This window comes from Leptosomus discolor, chromosome 3, assembly GCF_034619465.1.
Source record: "Leptosomus discolor isolate bLepDis1 chromosome 3, bLepDis1.hap2, whole genome shotgun sequence".
NCBI classification, from domain to species: domain Eukaryota; kingdom Metazoa; phylum Chordata; class Aves; order Leptosomiformes; family Leptosomidae; genus Leptosomus; species Leptosomus discolor.
In genome coordinates, this window is record NC_141393.1 from 50,065,797 (window position 1) to 50,079,817 (window position 14,021).

At 40.6% G+C, this 14,021-nt stretch overlaps 1 protein-coding gene across 1 annotated transcript in view; it reads right to left on the minus strand.

The window, feature by feature from the left end:
- Nucleotides 1–14,021, minus strand: part of CD44 (CD44 molecule (IN blood group)) — a 57,749-nt gene that overhangs the window by 8,070 nt on the left and 35,658 nt on the right. Inside the window, exons 7-12 of the mRNA XM_086462216.1 lie at nt 11,814–11,918; nt 9,963–10,136; nt 8,014–8,175; nt 6,337–6,522; nt 2,693–2,953; nt 1,709–1,888 (exon numbers count right to left, since the gene is read on the minus strand). Coding sequence (XP_086318342.1) covers nt 1,709–1,888; nt 2,693–2,953; nt 6,337–6,522; nt 8,014–8,175; nt 9,963–10,136; nt 11,814–11,918 — 1,068 coding nt within the window. The remainder of the gene's footprint in view (nt 1–1,708; nt 1,889–2,692; nt 2,954–6,336; nt 6,523–8,013; nt 8,176–9,962; nt 10,137–11,813; nt 11,919–14,021) is intronic.

The following is a 14,021-nucleotide window of genomic DNA, read 5'->3' on the forward strand; positions in this document are numbered from 1 at the left end:
CGGACTGATTTGTCATTCCACAGACACTTGGACAACAGATCAGTCATTAGTGTGGTGTCAGACCACAGCTTAAACATTGCTGGAGAGAAAAAACAAGTGAAAGAAAGTAGTATAGTACATCAAGCCATTAATTTGTTCGGAGAAAGCCTTTAACTATAGTCTGCCAATACTTAAACGAATATTTTCCATTACATGACAGCTATATGGGGCTACATCACAAGTGAAGGAACCCTTCAGTAAGTAAACTTCTAAATTATAATGGTACTGGCCTAGTAATTCCCTTGTATTGTGTTTTTAAAAAGCCTCAAGAGTAGAAAAATGAAAAAAGAAAGAGTTTTGGGAATATGGCCTTATGAGCCTTTGCCAGGGCACCAACAATGCAAAGATTCAATGCAGACATTCGCCTTGAAAATTATCTTCAAACCAGTTCTTATAGGTTTCATGTGCTCAAAACAAAGGTAGCAAACATTTTTTTGTTGTGTGTAATGTCTACACATAAAATTAAGTAGGCAGCATTAATCAATTAAGTGAATAGGGCAGTGAAAGTCAAGAGATGGTTTTGTTGAAGTAGGAAACCATTATTAAAAATAGAATTATCTTTCCAATAAAATTCTATCAATAAGATATTTTGCATTTATATTGCTGTGTCTATATCAAAATACTATCACTCAGGCAATTTTGATAGGGTTGATTTTACTGGGTTTGTATAAAACTCTGAAAAAATAAGTAGGCTAAATTCTACCTGACAATGTATGCATTAACCAATTAATTAATGAGTAACAGAATTATCTTTTGTTTGCTGTATAAATCTGTAAAAATATAGGTACATAATCTTATGTGCAAAGACGGTCCACAGACCACTGGCCAAAATTTACCATGGGATGGTTCCACTAACTTTCAAGAAAGTGCATGAAAATAGTTTTCGGATTAGTGAGAGAAGCAGCATTTGGAAAAAACCTTTTTGTTGGGAGGATTATTTGTATGGAAACTGCATTTTGGAATAAGGAAAAGTCCCTTCATTTCCCATACTATTAGCATGTGACCACACACACAAAAAAAGAAAGGCTGTATGTAGTGCAACAAGTAAACCCTGCTACTGTTAACTTCACTAACACTGTCAGAGGAATAACCCTTTAAAAATCAAGTTGTTGTTCACAAGTGAAATGTCAGTCATAGCCCAGTAACACAGCTATAATTAATCACTGGCAAGATACCAACAGCAAATACACCTAGAAAAGAAGATTTCACAGAAAACTACCTTTTTTTGATACATATTCAACTAATATAGAGGGAATATGGGTGGGGGGAAAAATGACAGACAGTTAAGTGTGACGTGGCTATCATTTGTGCCCAGCAAAAAAGGCAGAAAACTATCACACACGTATGGGCGTGAGGAGAACGTTTACAGCTGTTCATTTTAATAGGTGTGTTCCCACATACAGATAACAGAATATAAGAAAATGTTATTTGTGAAAAAACAACTTTTAGCCTTTTAGAAAATGTCCTCTGCTTTGCACAGGAAGAGATGCCCATTAACGACACTTTATAAGCAGGTTATAAACAATAAGAAAAAAAAACAAAAAGGAAATAATAATATGAAAATAATTTACAATTATGGTTAGTACACACGTTTTTGGATGATCGCCATTGTCCAAAATCATAACTGACTGCTGGATAAATGAAAATGCTCACAACTTGTAGTTCTTACTAGTAGGAAGAGGGGTCTGCAACTGGTTTAGACGATCTTCAATGTCTGGAAAAACACCGGGTATCCAATTGACATGAGAATCCTCTGTGGTGCTTGCTCGCTCACTTCCCTTTCCAGGTGGAGTGCCAGGTGCCAGCGGCTCCTTGGTCGCTTCGTCTCCGTTAACAACATCCATGGACTCTGGGACCGTCATGGCGATGGCACCATCGGCTTTAAAAGTGAGCACATTATTTCCCTCTCTCCTGTACTATGGCAAGCCAGAATCCACGTCCATCTTCCTCACTCAAGGCACAGAAGGAGAGGAGGCACGAAGGCCCCCCCTTCTTCTCCCACACTGTCACCGGCTTCTGAGAGACCCTTACGCACCACGTACATGCTCACCACGTTGGACGGAGACAGTCGCCACGTGTGTGCACCCCAGTGACAGAGGGAGAGTGAAGACCTTCAGGAGAAGAGACCACAGCAGCAGCAACAACCCGGCCCTGTGGCTCAGGAGTGAGTGGCCACACTGCAGCCAGGTCTGTGGCAGTCTTGCCTGGCAATCCACCACTCCCCAGTGATGGTGCTGCTGCTGAGTCCAGGAGCAAGCCACCTGATTCACCCGCCAGAGCACCTCCACCACACCCATCACCGTACAAAAGCATATCAAGCCTCATCCCAATGACGTGCAAGAAAGGAAGATGGGGCTGGGGATTCAGAATCACCAAAGCGTGTGCCTCGCGGAACAGTCAGGAGGCCGCCCAGAAACATGCTTCAGCAAAGGACAGAAACCGCCAAGTGCACCAGCAAGGAGTCCCTTATGCCAGGTCTGGAAGGTCACTCTATCAACAGCACAGATCCCACCACAGATCTTTGCTCTGCAAGTCCACACCAAGAATGTAGCCCCCCACGATGAGAAAGAACAGGGAAAGGACTCGATATCAGAAGAAATAATGCCTCATTTCACACTGGGCATGAGAAATGAGTATGATCCATTATTCTTACTGGTACCCATCAGAGGAGGGTCATCACCAGCTTTGTCCGTACTGGCTGTGGTCCTGTGGAAGACCTCGTCCCCGGGGGTGTCTGTGGGATGCGTGACACCTTCAGTGCCCCATCCGGATTCATCATCTGAAGGCAGAGGTGGCTGAGTTGGGTCTTTGTGCTGGGCACCATCGGGAGAGGCAGCAGCTGTTACCACGATGCGAGGTGCCCACGCTTCCTGCGTTGTATCTTCTGGTTTCAGAATATCAGTGGAGGCTGTGACTGTTGTGATGATGGCTAAGTTAACTACAAATATGTTTACAAACCCCCACCTTACATATTTTTCCATCTTTATTTTAATTAACAAGCTCTACCTTTTTCTTTTTTAGCCTATGTAGAATACACAGTGAAAAAAAAAAAAAAAAAAAACAAGGAAACAAGATCTTCTGTATATGTCACATTATTTTCGGTTTGTCTGTTCCTTCTCTAATATTCTATTGATCACTTTAATAGTTGCTTAATCATTTCCTAAATTTCAGTGTGGATTAAAGCACATAAAGACTTTCCAAAGAGTAGGTAGCAGCCACTTAGACCTGACTAATTTGAGGTGGACAATACCACCATGTTAAAAAAATGCGTTTTTAAGTTTGTTTAGGCTTCTCTCTTTTCCCCTGAGGTGATCATAAGAATGTGTGCTGCTCTCCCAAGAGGAGAATTTATAATTCATCCAAATGGAAAATTAAGGAATTAAATTATTTAGTGAACATCCTTCACACACCATTTTGACAGTGCCAAGACTCTGAAGCAAAAGACGAACAATATCACAAAAACACGGTAAGAAATGGGCATAGCTTAACAAAGTACAGTTTCAGAATTTCCAAGTGCTCCAAAATATTAACTGAATAATGAAGGTTAATATTCATTCAAAATCACACCACTGAAAGATAGCATCACTAAGCAAAATGAGAAATCAAAAGATGCATTTCCAAACAACAGTAGCCTAAAGTACTAGTTTTGAAAATACCTAGTAATTGCTATTTGGGAGGGAAAAGAATATTATTTTCAGAATAAAATTAGTATAAAAATTCCTGTCATTACACAGTGAGAAGATTAGAATGACCTGATCGAAAACATTTGAATAAATTGCAAAATCATACTTTGGTTTTCATATTTGCAATTGATCTGTCAAAGCACATAAAGCTTAACAGGCTGATGACAATGAGCCCTGAAGCTTTAAAGGATCTCTTCCATATTTACAAGACAGGAGCAGGGAGTAGAGAAAACAACTGTATTTTAACCCACACAATCTTTTGTTTTCATCGCTCTTTGGCAAATCCTAAGTGTTGTGGATTAAATAATCCTGACAAAAATGGCTTTTGAAATAGAAAAGGGAAAGCACGAATGCCAATTTTTCCTAAGAATTTTTTTTTTTTAGAAAATGCAAGACAGATGCAAAAAGTTCCAAACCACTACGACATCGTAAGAATCCATTATTAAACAATAAAAATATTGAAATAAAAAAGCAATGTTTTGACCAGGAGTAATTTTAACGGGATAACATGGAGGGCTTAGGAATCAAAGTTAGAACCTTGCAGAACCCCATGAACAAACTGCAGCAAGCTATTTCAAAGATTAAAGAACTAAGAGAATCTGCAGCAAAGCCAAGACAAGGAACGATCAGGCATGAAAATCTGCTTTTAAGTCTATGATTCATTTACATCTACTGCTGCCCCCACTAAGCAGTTGCTTTATCAGTATCCCCTTCTACTAAAACTAAACGTGAGAAGAGTTGGGGGACATCAGAAACAGGGGACGAGGGAAGAAATACCCTTAACAGACAGTAATTCTTGTTGCGATGTTCACACGCAAGCTCACACCAAGAATGTAGCCCCCCACGATGAGAAAGACAGGGAAAGGACTCGATATCAGAAGAAATAATGCCTCATTTCACACTGGGCATGAGAAATGAGTATGATCCATTATTCTTACTGGTACCCATCAGAGGAGGGTCATCACCAGCTTTGTCCATACTGGCTGTGGTCCTGTGGAAGACCTCGTCCCCGGGGGCGGCTGTGGGATGTGTGACAACTTCAGTGCCCCATCCGGATTCATCATCTGAAGGCAGAGGTGGCTGAGTTGGGTCTTTGTGGTGGGTACCATTGGGAGAGACAGCAGCTGTTACCACGGTGATTTAATCAGACATGAATTCCATCTGTGTGCTGCCATGCCCCTCCCATTCCCACCACATCCAAGTCTTCTCTTCACTTTAAACCACTGCTACCCTTTTCTCCCCACAAGAGGGGAAAAGGAGGGAGACCTTCTGTTATCCTGTGCATCATCACTGCTCTCCATGGACTGATCAGATATTTTAATCTGCTATTCTCATCCACTTTTCTACTTACTCCAAAAGATTCTCAAGGACAGTGGACACAGGGAAAGGTCATAGAGACAGCAGTCAGGAGAACTCCCTGACCTGCACCTCAGGCTGACCATGGACCCTCAGCTTCAGGGACGCTGCCAAGTGCTAGTATGGCATGTTTTCAATTACAGATATCAGCACTGACAGTAGAGAACCCTTTCTACAGGCAGTGATCCTCCTTTTTCGCTCAAGACTTGTGAGTAGTGACAAGTTACAGAAAATGCTCATGATTTGTTGTTCTTACTAGTAGGAAGAGGCGTCTGCAATTGCTTTAGACGATCTTCAATGTCTGGAAAAACACCGGGTATCCAATTGACATGAGAATCCTCTGTGGTGCTTGCTCGCTCACTTCCCCTTCCAGGTGGAGTGCCAGGTGCCAGCGGCTCCTTGGTCGCTTCGTCTCCGTTAACATCATCCATGGACTCTGGGACTGTCATGGCGATGGCACCATCGGCTTTAAAAGTGAGCGCTGACAAAACCACCACCCACATTATTTCCCTCTCTCCTGTACTATGGCAAGCCAGAATCCACGTCCATCTTCCTCACTCAAGGCACAGAAGGAGAGGAGGCACGAAGGCCCCCCCTTCTTCTCCCACACTGTCACCGGCTTCTGAGAGACCCTTACGCACCACGTACATGCTCACCACGTTGGACGGAGACAGTCGCCACGTGTGTGCACCCCAGTGACAGAGGGAGAGTGAAGACCTTCAGGAGAAGAGACCACAGCAGCAGCAACAACCCGGCCCTGTGGCTCAGGAGTGAGTGGCCACACTGCAGCCAGGTCTGTGGCAGTCTTGCCTGGCAATCCACCACTCCCCAGTGATGGTGCTGCTGCTGAGTCCAGGAGCAAGCCACCTGATTCACCCGCCAGAGCACCTCCACCACACCCATCACCGTACAAAAGCATATCAAGCCTCATCCCAATGACGTGCAAGAAAGGAAGATGGGGCTGGGGATTCAGAATCACCAAAGCGTGTGCCTCGCGGAACAGTCAGGAGGCCGCCCAGAAACATGCTTCAGCAAAGGACAGAAACCGCCAAGTGCACCAGCAAGGAGTCCCTTATGCCAGGTCTGGAAGGTCACTCTATCAACAGCACAGATCCCACCACAGATCTTTGCTCTGCAAGTCCACACCAAGAATGTAGCCCCCCACGATGAGAAAGACAGGGAAAGGACTCGATATCAGAAGAAATAATGCCTCATTTCACACTGGGCATGAGAAATGAGTATGATCCATTATTCTTACTGGTACCCATCAGAGGAGGGTCATCACCAGCTTTGTCCGTACTGGCTGTGGTCCTGTGGAAGACCTCGTCCCCGGGGGTGTCTGTGGGATGCGTGACACCTTCAGTGCCCCATCCGGATTCATCATCTGAAGGCAGAGGTGGCTGAGTTGGGTCTTTGTGCTGGGCACCATCGGGAGAGGCAGCAGCTGTTACCACGGTGATTTAATCAGACATGAATTCCATCTGTGTGCTGCCATGCCCCTCCCATTCCCACCACATCCAAGTCTTCTCTTCACTTTAAACCACTGCTACCCTTTTCTCCCTACAAGAGGGGAAAAGGAGGGAGACCTTCTGTTATCCTGTGCATCATCACTGCTCTCCATGGACTGATCAGATATTTTAATCTGCTATTCTCATCCACTTTTCTACTTACTCCAAAAGATTCTCAAGGACAGTGGACACAGGGAAAGGTCATAGAGACAGCAGTCAGGAGAACTCCCTGACCTGCACCTCAGGCTGACCATGGACCCTCAGCTTCAGGGACACTGCCAAGTGCTAGTATGGCATGTTTTCAATTACAGATATCAGCACTGACAGTAGAGAACCCTTTCTACAGGCAGTGATCCTCCTTTTTCGCTCAAGACTTGAGTAGTGACAAGTTACAGAAAATGCTCATAATTTGTTTTTCTGTTCATGGTGGTCATACGTTTAGTTTTCCTCCCAGAATCACCTTCAAATTTTGGTGTTACTGAAGGATTTTACCTTTTAGAATTACTTTGTGGTGTGGTGTTTACTGAACCCACCACTCACTCTGTTCTTCCGTTCCTTATATGCAGAGTAGACTTTATTATTTTTATTCTAATCAGATCATAAAGAATAAAAGGAAAGAGGCTTTTCTATTTATTTTCATTGTCAACAGCTTTCTAGCTTTGTAACCCAAGCTGTCCTGCTTTTTTCAGAACGGCTGCCTAATGCTGTATAATGGCAGGAGCAATGAGACAGAAGAGATTCCATCATAAGAACACGCAGCAACCACAAAAGAAATTTAACCCATTGTCACAAATCAAAAATACGCTCTGAGCATTGTCTGTCTGAGAAATGATTAAAGTTACCTTTCCTGTTATTTCAGGAATAAGTCATGGGTTTCTCATATCATGTTTTTAGAACACTATTTTGATGGTTTGTGTTATATGAGACTGCATCATGATGGTGTGTCATGCCAGTTTTGTAAATTCCTTTCTCTCACCATTCTATGAACCAGAGGGACAAATGTTTTGATAAAATCTATGAGAAGACCCCTCTTCCCCCAGATAAATATTAATGAAAATTAAAAGCATTAACCTGTTGATGTACAAATATACATAAGTAGGAATTTAACTTTACGGTAAAGACAGTTTGGCAACACCAAGTAATATAACTTGTGTGATAAGCTGGATGAAATTCCACAGTCATGCTTCACTAAGGAACAGAAAGCACTAGAAGTGGTGATGGTAAGTAAGAAATAAATGTTTTATACAGAGCTAAAATTAAGAACTTCTGTGTCACCACCATCCAGGCAGAGCGCAGAGAAACTTAATTACTCTAATATTTATCATTGTCTTAAAGACATCAGTAAGTTACTCCTTTCTGCAAGTTCATACAGTATCTTTCCAAGACAGAAGAGATGAAACACACATAATTGACATCATTGCTAGTACCTGTAGTGGAAGACTCTTTTTCATGATTATTCTCTCTGGAAGGAATAATTCTATCCATTATAGCAGGTTGTGTGGCATAATCCTGTCCCTTGTCCCAACTTGGATAAAACAATGGGTCTTGCGCTGAGTCATTCTGTTTGGCCCCATGGTTGGAGGCCATAGCTGTTATGATGATGGTGAAACAATTATGAACTCAGTATATAAAGATCCATTTCTCATATTATTCTCTTCTTCGGTTCTTGTCTCTATGACAGGCGTTGCTCACATGTCTACTACATTTAATGGCAAAGAGAAGTAAAGCAAATTTGCTTCTCATTCTGGTTTATGTTTAGAAAAGCTGCCTACTGTCACCAATAGGACTGACTCCTTCCTCAAACTGAGAATATGCTTTTCAGAATCAAGATACTTCATTTTTCAAAAGTATTCCCCCAAATTACGCTGTTAACTTTGTATTGGTTGAATATCAAACCAATACCCACTGCTGCAGAATTAAAACAGCAAAGGCAGAAATAAGTTCAAGAATATGACCCATCAGTAAGATTTTATTCACAGACTTCGAGTGTATTGACTATTCAATTTTTCCCCCTCAAAATTTCATTGTTTTATTAGCTGCAGCATCTGCAGAAAAAGAGGCAAGGCTGACAGAGGGGAAGGCTAACTCATGCTGCAGACCTGTGAATGGTGCATACAATAAATAAGACAACATTCAACTGGAGAATATTTGATATTGCAGTTATTTGGAAAAACATTATTTTGTCCCTATCAACCAACCTGTAGCTTTTATTAGACAGTAACAGCAAAAGAGAACCCAAATCTTATAAGTAGCATAACACCTTAACCCCCGCAACCCATTCAAAAAAACCCAAGAAAATAGCCACAGCATGTTAAAATTTTAATTGCAATGAGGTCAAATGGTATTGCTATAGTAGTACAGTATAGTGCAGTGCAGTGCAGTACAGTATTCATATATATATCAGTAATACATTGTACTGCGTCACCAGATTTTTAAAGGATGTTGCTGAAACACCTGGGGCTGATACCTTACAGGCTTAGGGACTGCAGAAGCAGTGAGCTACTCAAAACTTTTGCTAATAAGATTACACTTCGTTGAAGGAATAGCTCCACATTACCCAGCATCTCACATAATGTTTATGACATGCTTGTCTTCAGTGGCCTGTGTTTGATAATCTGCAAGAGCAGCTGATGACTGTGTTAAATTCACTGTTGGCATTGCTTAGTACAGCACACTGGTCATTAAGCAGTAAACTCAGTACACTCACAGAAACACAAACTGGTATATGTCAGTTTTCAGGTACTAGCTTTATAGTATAATATGATCTTTTATGTTTCAATTGCTTTGACTGATGGAAGAGAGAAGCCTCTCATTTATTCTACACTATGCTTTGTTTTCTTCCCTTCATTACCAGTACCATCTTGTCATAGTTCGAAAGTAGGGTAAGTAGATATTTTAGATAAAAACTTCTAGATATAATTGCTATATTAACAAAAACTGAAAAAAAAACCCTCAGGTCCAATAACGACTTGTAACAGAGGAGTGAACACAGCTCTCAAATATGTGAAAAGTACAACAGAGATTATTATTTTTCCCTTTAAACTTTCACTGTGTCCTACAGATATAACCCTGGTAGATAGCCTGTTAAAACCTTGTGGCTGTACGACACAGAACACAAAACTTAAGAGACAGTTATGGGACTAATCTACTATAGTTCTTGACATGCAATCCAAAAGCAGAGAAAACAAACCTCCAGGAACAGGTCTGAAGAATAGAATAATTAAAACCAAACCAAACCCAAACCCATCAGAATTGCTCAGGTTTATCCACAGAACTTCTGTTATGGCCTCAGAATGCAAAATTGTTAGTAAAAAATTCTAAAACTAAACCTTTAGTAAACCCTGATAATTTACTACAATGTGACCTGTAATATTACCTGTATGAGAAGACTCCTTTCCAATATCACTTTCACCTACAACAGTAAATTCCTGTTGTTCAGTACTCCCAGTGGTATTTGCAGGAGTTTGTTCTTGACTGATCCATCCAGAATGAACACTGTGTAATAGTGGATGTGGTGTTGGTCCTTGATGTTTTTCATTTTCGCTTGTAACTAGTGCTGATAAGATGATGATTGAATCAATAATGATCAAAAGACCCAGCACCAGTCACATTATTCTCATCTTCATGGTCTACACAACATGAGTGCTTGGCTTTTGTGTTTTGGCTTTTTCTTCCCATTGTTGCATTTGATGTGAAATGAAAGATGAAAGAAAAGTCCTTTGGAAACCCTACCACACAAAAGCATCACCAGGATCGGAAGAAGATTTAAGTGCGCTAGAAAGTATCCCAATGACCAATGGCAGAGAAAAGCTATAGGAGAAGCAAAGGAAGAACTTACATAAACAACAGCTTGCATCTCTACTTCATATCTATTAACACTAACTTAACTGTTGAGTCTGTGTATTCTAGGTTTTTGAAAGTGAAAAGGATTATGAACTTTCTTCTTTGAGTTAGTATCTCAATTACACAATTACAAGGCTGGCTCCAAGGAAATTGCCATTTCTTCTGGTACTGGATGAATAAAATAAATAGGTTCAGATATTCAAAGTTGAAAAGCATACTTGTTTTGAATGCAGTAATAATTAAAGCTCTTACTGATAAAATACATTCATCGCTCACTCTTTGATTTGCTGTTGGTCATATAGCAGAAGACGCAGTCAGAGATCACCACAAGGACCACCACAAAGCTTAGAAAAGATACACCAGGAAAAAAAAAAGAATACCTATAACACTAAGATGAGTGTTAGAACTCAGTTTGAAATATATTTGCTTTAGATGTCAAATATTTCCATGAGTGATATATTAATGCTAAAGCAAAAGTCCTTAATCAGAGCATGCAAAGAATGAGCTGGACCTGTTTCACAGACCGTAAGTCACCAGCTAGAGAAACCTACACTATTTCCCAGAAAGAGCAAAACTGGAGGAATATTTATCTTCACATTCAGGCAATGAAATGTTCCTAAAGGGGGCACTCATGCAAATGTAAATAATTGTTTTTGTAATTAAATCCAATGCATATAAATTATTTTGTAAAAAAAAAAGTTTAAATGAACTAACATATGAATACAATTGATCTAACAATACTTCAGAACTAAAAGGAAGTTATCACAAAAATTATTTCTGGGTGATTTTTTCAAAAAAATTTAACCTGGAAACTATTGAGGTACACAGCAAAAATAGCTGGAGAATGAACTCTGTAAGCCTTTGCCTGCAAATATTTTTAGGCTTGAGGAACACGAGCAAACTTTCAGAATCTCAGTTGGCTACCTGCACCAACAGTGGTAGCAAAATGTTCACATTCATCTGGAGGTAGTATATTATCCTTTGTATCATAGTTTCCTGTATTTGAATCACTAGCTCCTTTTTTTGTCTTTTGTCTTCAGATTTCACAATAGAAATTTTGAAGTGGGGAAAAAAGGGAATTTTTTTCCTCACCAAGGTGGGCCACCAAACGTTACAATCTGCTTAGTTCTATTACACTACTGGCAAGTTTAAAAATCCCACCGATGTGAGGAAAAGTAGCAAGTAGTGAAGATTAGATGCAAAAGATAGACTTGGAATGACAGATTAATGTTATAGACGCCACCTCTAAGGGCTCTAGTAAAATAATATAATGGCATTATACTGAACTGAGGCTACTGGAAAGGCAATTATACCATAACAGTGTTATACTTCACCAAATTATGTCACAAATCTGAACATTATCTGAAATGCTTAACCGCTTTACCCCTGCCAGTAGAGACACGATACTGCTCCTCTTCTTTTGTATAGGCGGGGTTCCAACGATCTTGTGTGGAGATTTCCAGAAGTGTTTCACGTTGCGAGTCCACAGCTGTTAGGACAACGAAGGATTCAACGCTGACCATGCTCTACGCCTACCACTGCTGTTAGCGTGTGCCATAAAGGTGATGGAAAATGGAAATTCATTGACAGCTTAACTGTAGTCTCTCTACTCTTGTCAAATCCCCTTATATCAAACCAGTTGGTTTTTTCTTTGCTTTGGACAGACACAAAGTTTCCCAAGAAGAATGAGGAAAAGAAGCAACAGAAGAATAATGTACAGCAGAAGCAGTGCAGAACCATTACAGCAGTTATAGACATTTAAACTCAAGTTTGAAGAATAATGCTGGACCTCAAGAATATAGCAGATGTCTGAATACATGTGAAACATGCTTGCTAAGTACTCAAGAAGTACTCAGATTCATGTTAGAATATCCACCACTGAGCCCAAAAGCTACAGGCAGCAAAAAACCGAAAGCATCTTGACAGCCACTAGGAAGCCAATATTAGTCAAGAAAGTTATAGTATCATTGAACAGCTAAAATAAAACTTCCACAAGAGTCTATGATCAGAAACTGTATATATTTTCACCCACGGAGCATGCAGACACCACTAGGCACACAGAAGGAAGGTGGAATGCAATATGCCATGTGGAATAAATTACCAATGCAGAGTCTCAAATATAAATTAATGAACATCACAAACACCCAAAACTTAGGCAAAAGAATAAAAAATCCCAAAGCAAGATGATTTGCTCATTTTGTATTTCCTTCCAAAAACAAAGACCACTACTGAAAAAAAACAAATACTCCACTATCTTCAGAAAAAAAAACAACTTATAAACAGCAATTTATAAACACTACTAGGTAAATAAGTGCACAGACAAAAGACACGTTAAGACATGCTCAAATTATTATCTTTGTACAAATAAGAGTATTAGAATACAGTCATTAATGGTAACATCTATACTGAAAAATAACCCCAGGGCTGGGGCCGTTCCCTGGCCATACGGCCAAGATGCAGACAGTGTGCTTCAGTGACACACAGCATTTGGCTTTGATCCTCATATGTGGTGACCTTCTGGTTTTGAGGCAAAATTATTTTAGGTATGGATGGCTATTTTTAGTTTAAAAAGTGCTAATAGATGATTACTCTGGGACTATTCGTATTAGGAAAATAAGGCTATGTATTAAAATTCATGAGTTGTGGTATTGGATCAAGCCTAAACATCTGAGGTCACAAAACAAATGAAGTTATGTTAGAAGAGCTCATGGAAAGAGTGTGGAACGTAGCAAATATGAGACTGTTTTGTTGACATATCCCAATGAAAAGGGCACATGGCGTTTGGCCTCCCCAAATTGTGCCTGAACATCTTCTTCCACAGACAGGAAGTCTGCTATTGTATAGATGTAGATCATAAATAACACAAACTGGAATTATTTCAGTACTGTTTTCCCAAAAAAGGAAAAAATAGAAAAAAAAGATAAACTTTTTTTTTCTTGGAAAATCTTGAGTGAATGCATGCATTGAAATAGGCATGAAACCGAGAAGTTCATTTTAAGTAGTGATAGAAGACATATGCATTCTAACGATATGGATCTTATATGATATTTCCAATTCATGAAAGAGACATTCCTGAAGGAGTTGATGACAAGAGAATCCTATATTCACACAATGTAGGTGTGGCCAAGGAGGAGGAACATCGGGTGGGACAGGAAAAAGAAGGAAGAAACCATCTGAAGAGAAAAGCAGTTCCTTACTAGTACTTGGAGCATACTCGTCCTGGGCCACACTCCAGTCCCAGCCTGGAAACACTGTTGGGTAAATCGTCTCCTCTGAAGAGTCTTCGTCATCTGAACCATTGCCACTTGAGGTCACATCTGCTGTGATGATGTTAAATCTGCCATCAAGCCCTAACCCACAAGGTCTTTTGCTGACAGCAGTTACGTTTTCCCGTCTCCCTTACAAGCAGCCTGCCATCACAGGGGAGAGTGTACAGCACTGCGCTCCCCACGGTCCGTATCTCCTCCCGGTTCTTCCACCCCCAAGGGATCCACCACTCTGCCACAGCCCTGCTGAAGCTGCCCCAACGTGGCTCTTGGCTAATTCCAATGCCTTAGGCATGCTGCCAGCACTACCATACTCTGTCCTCCTC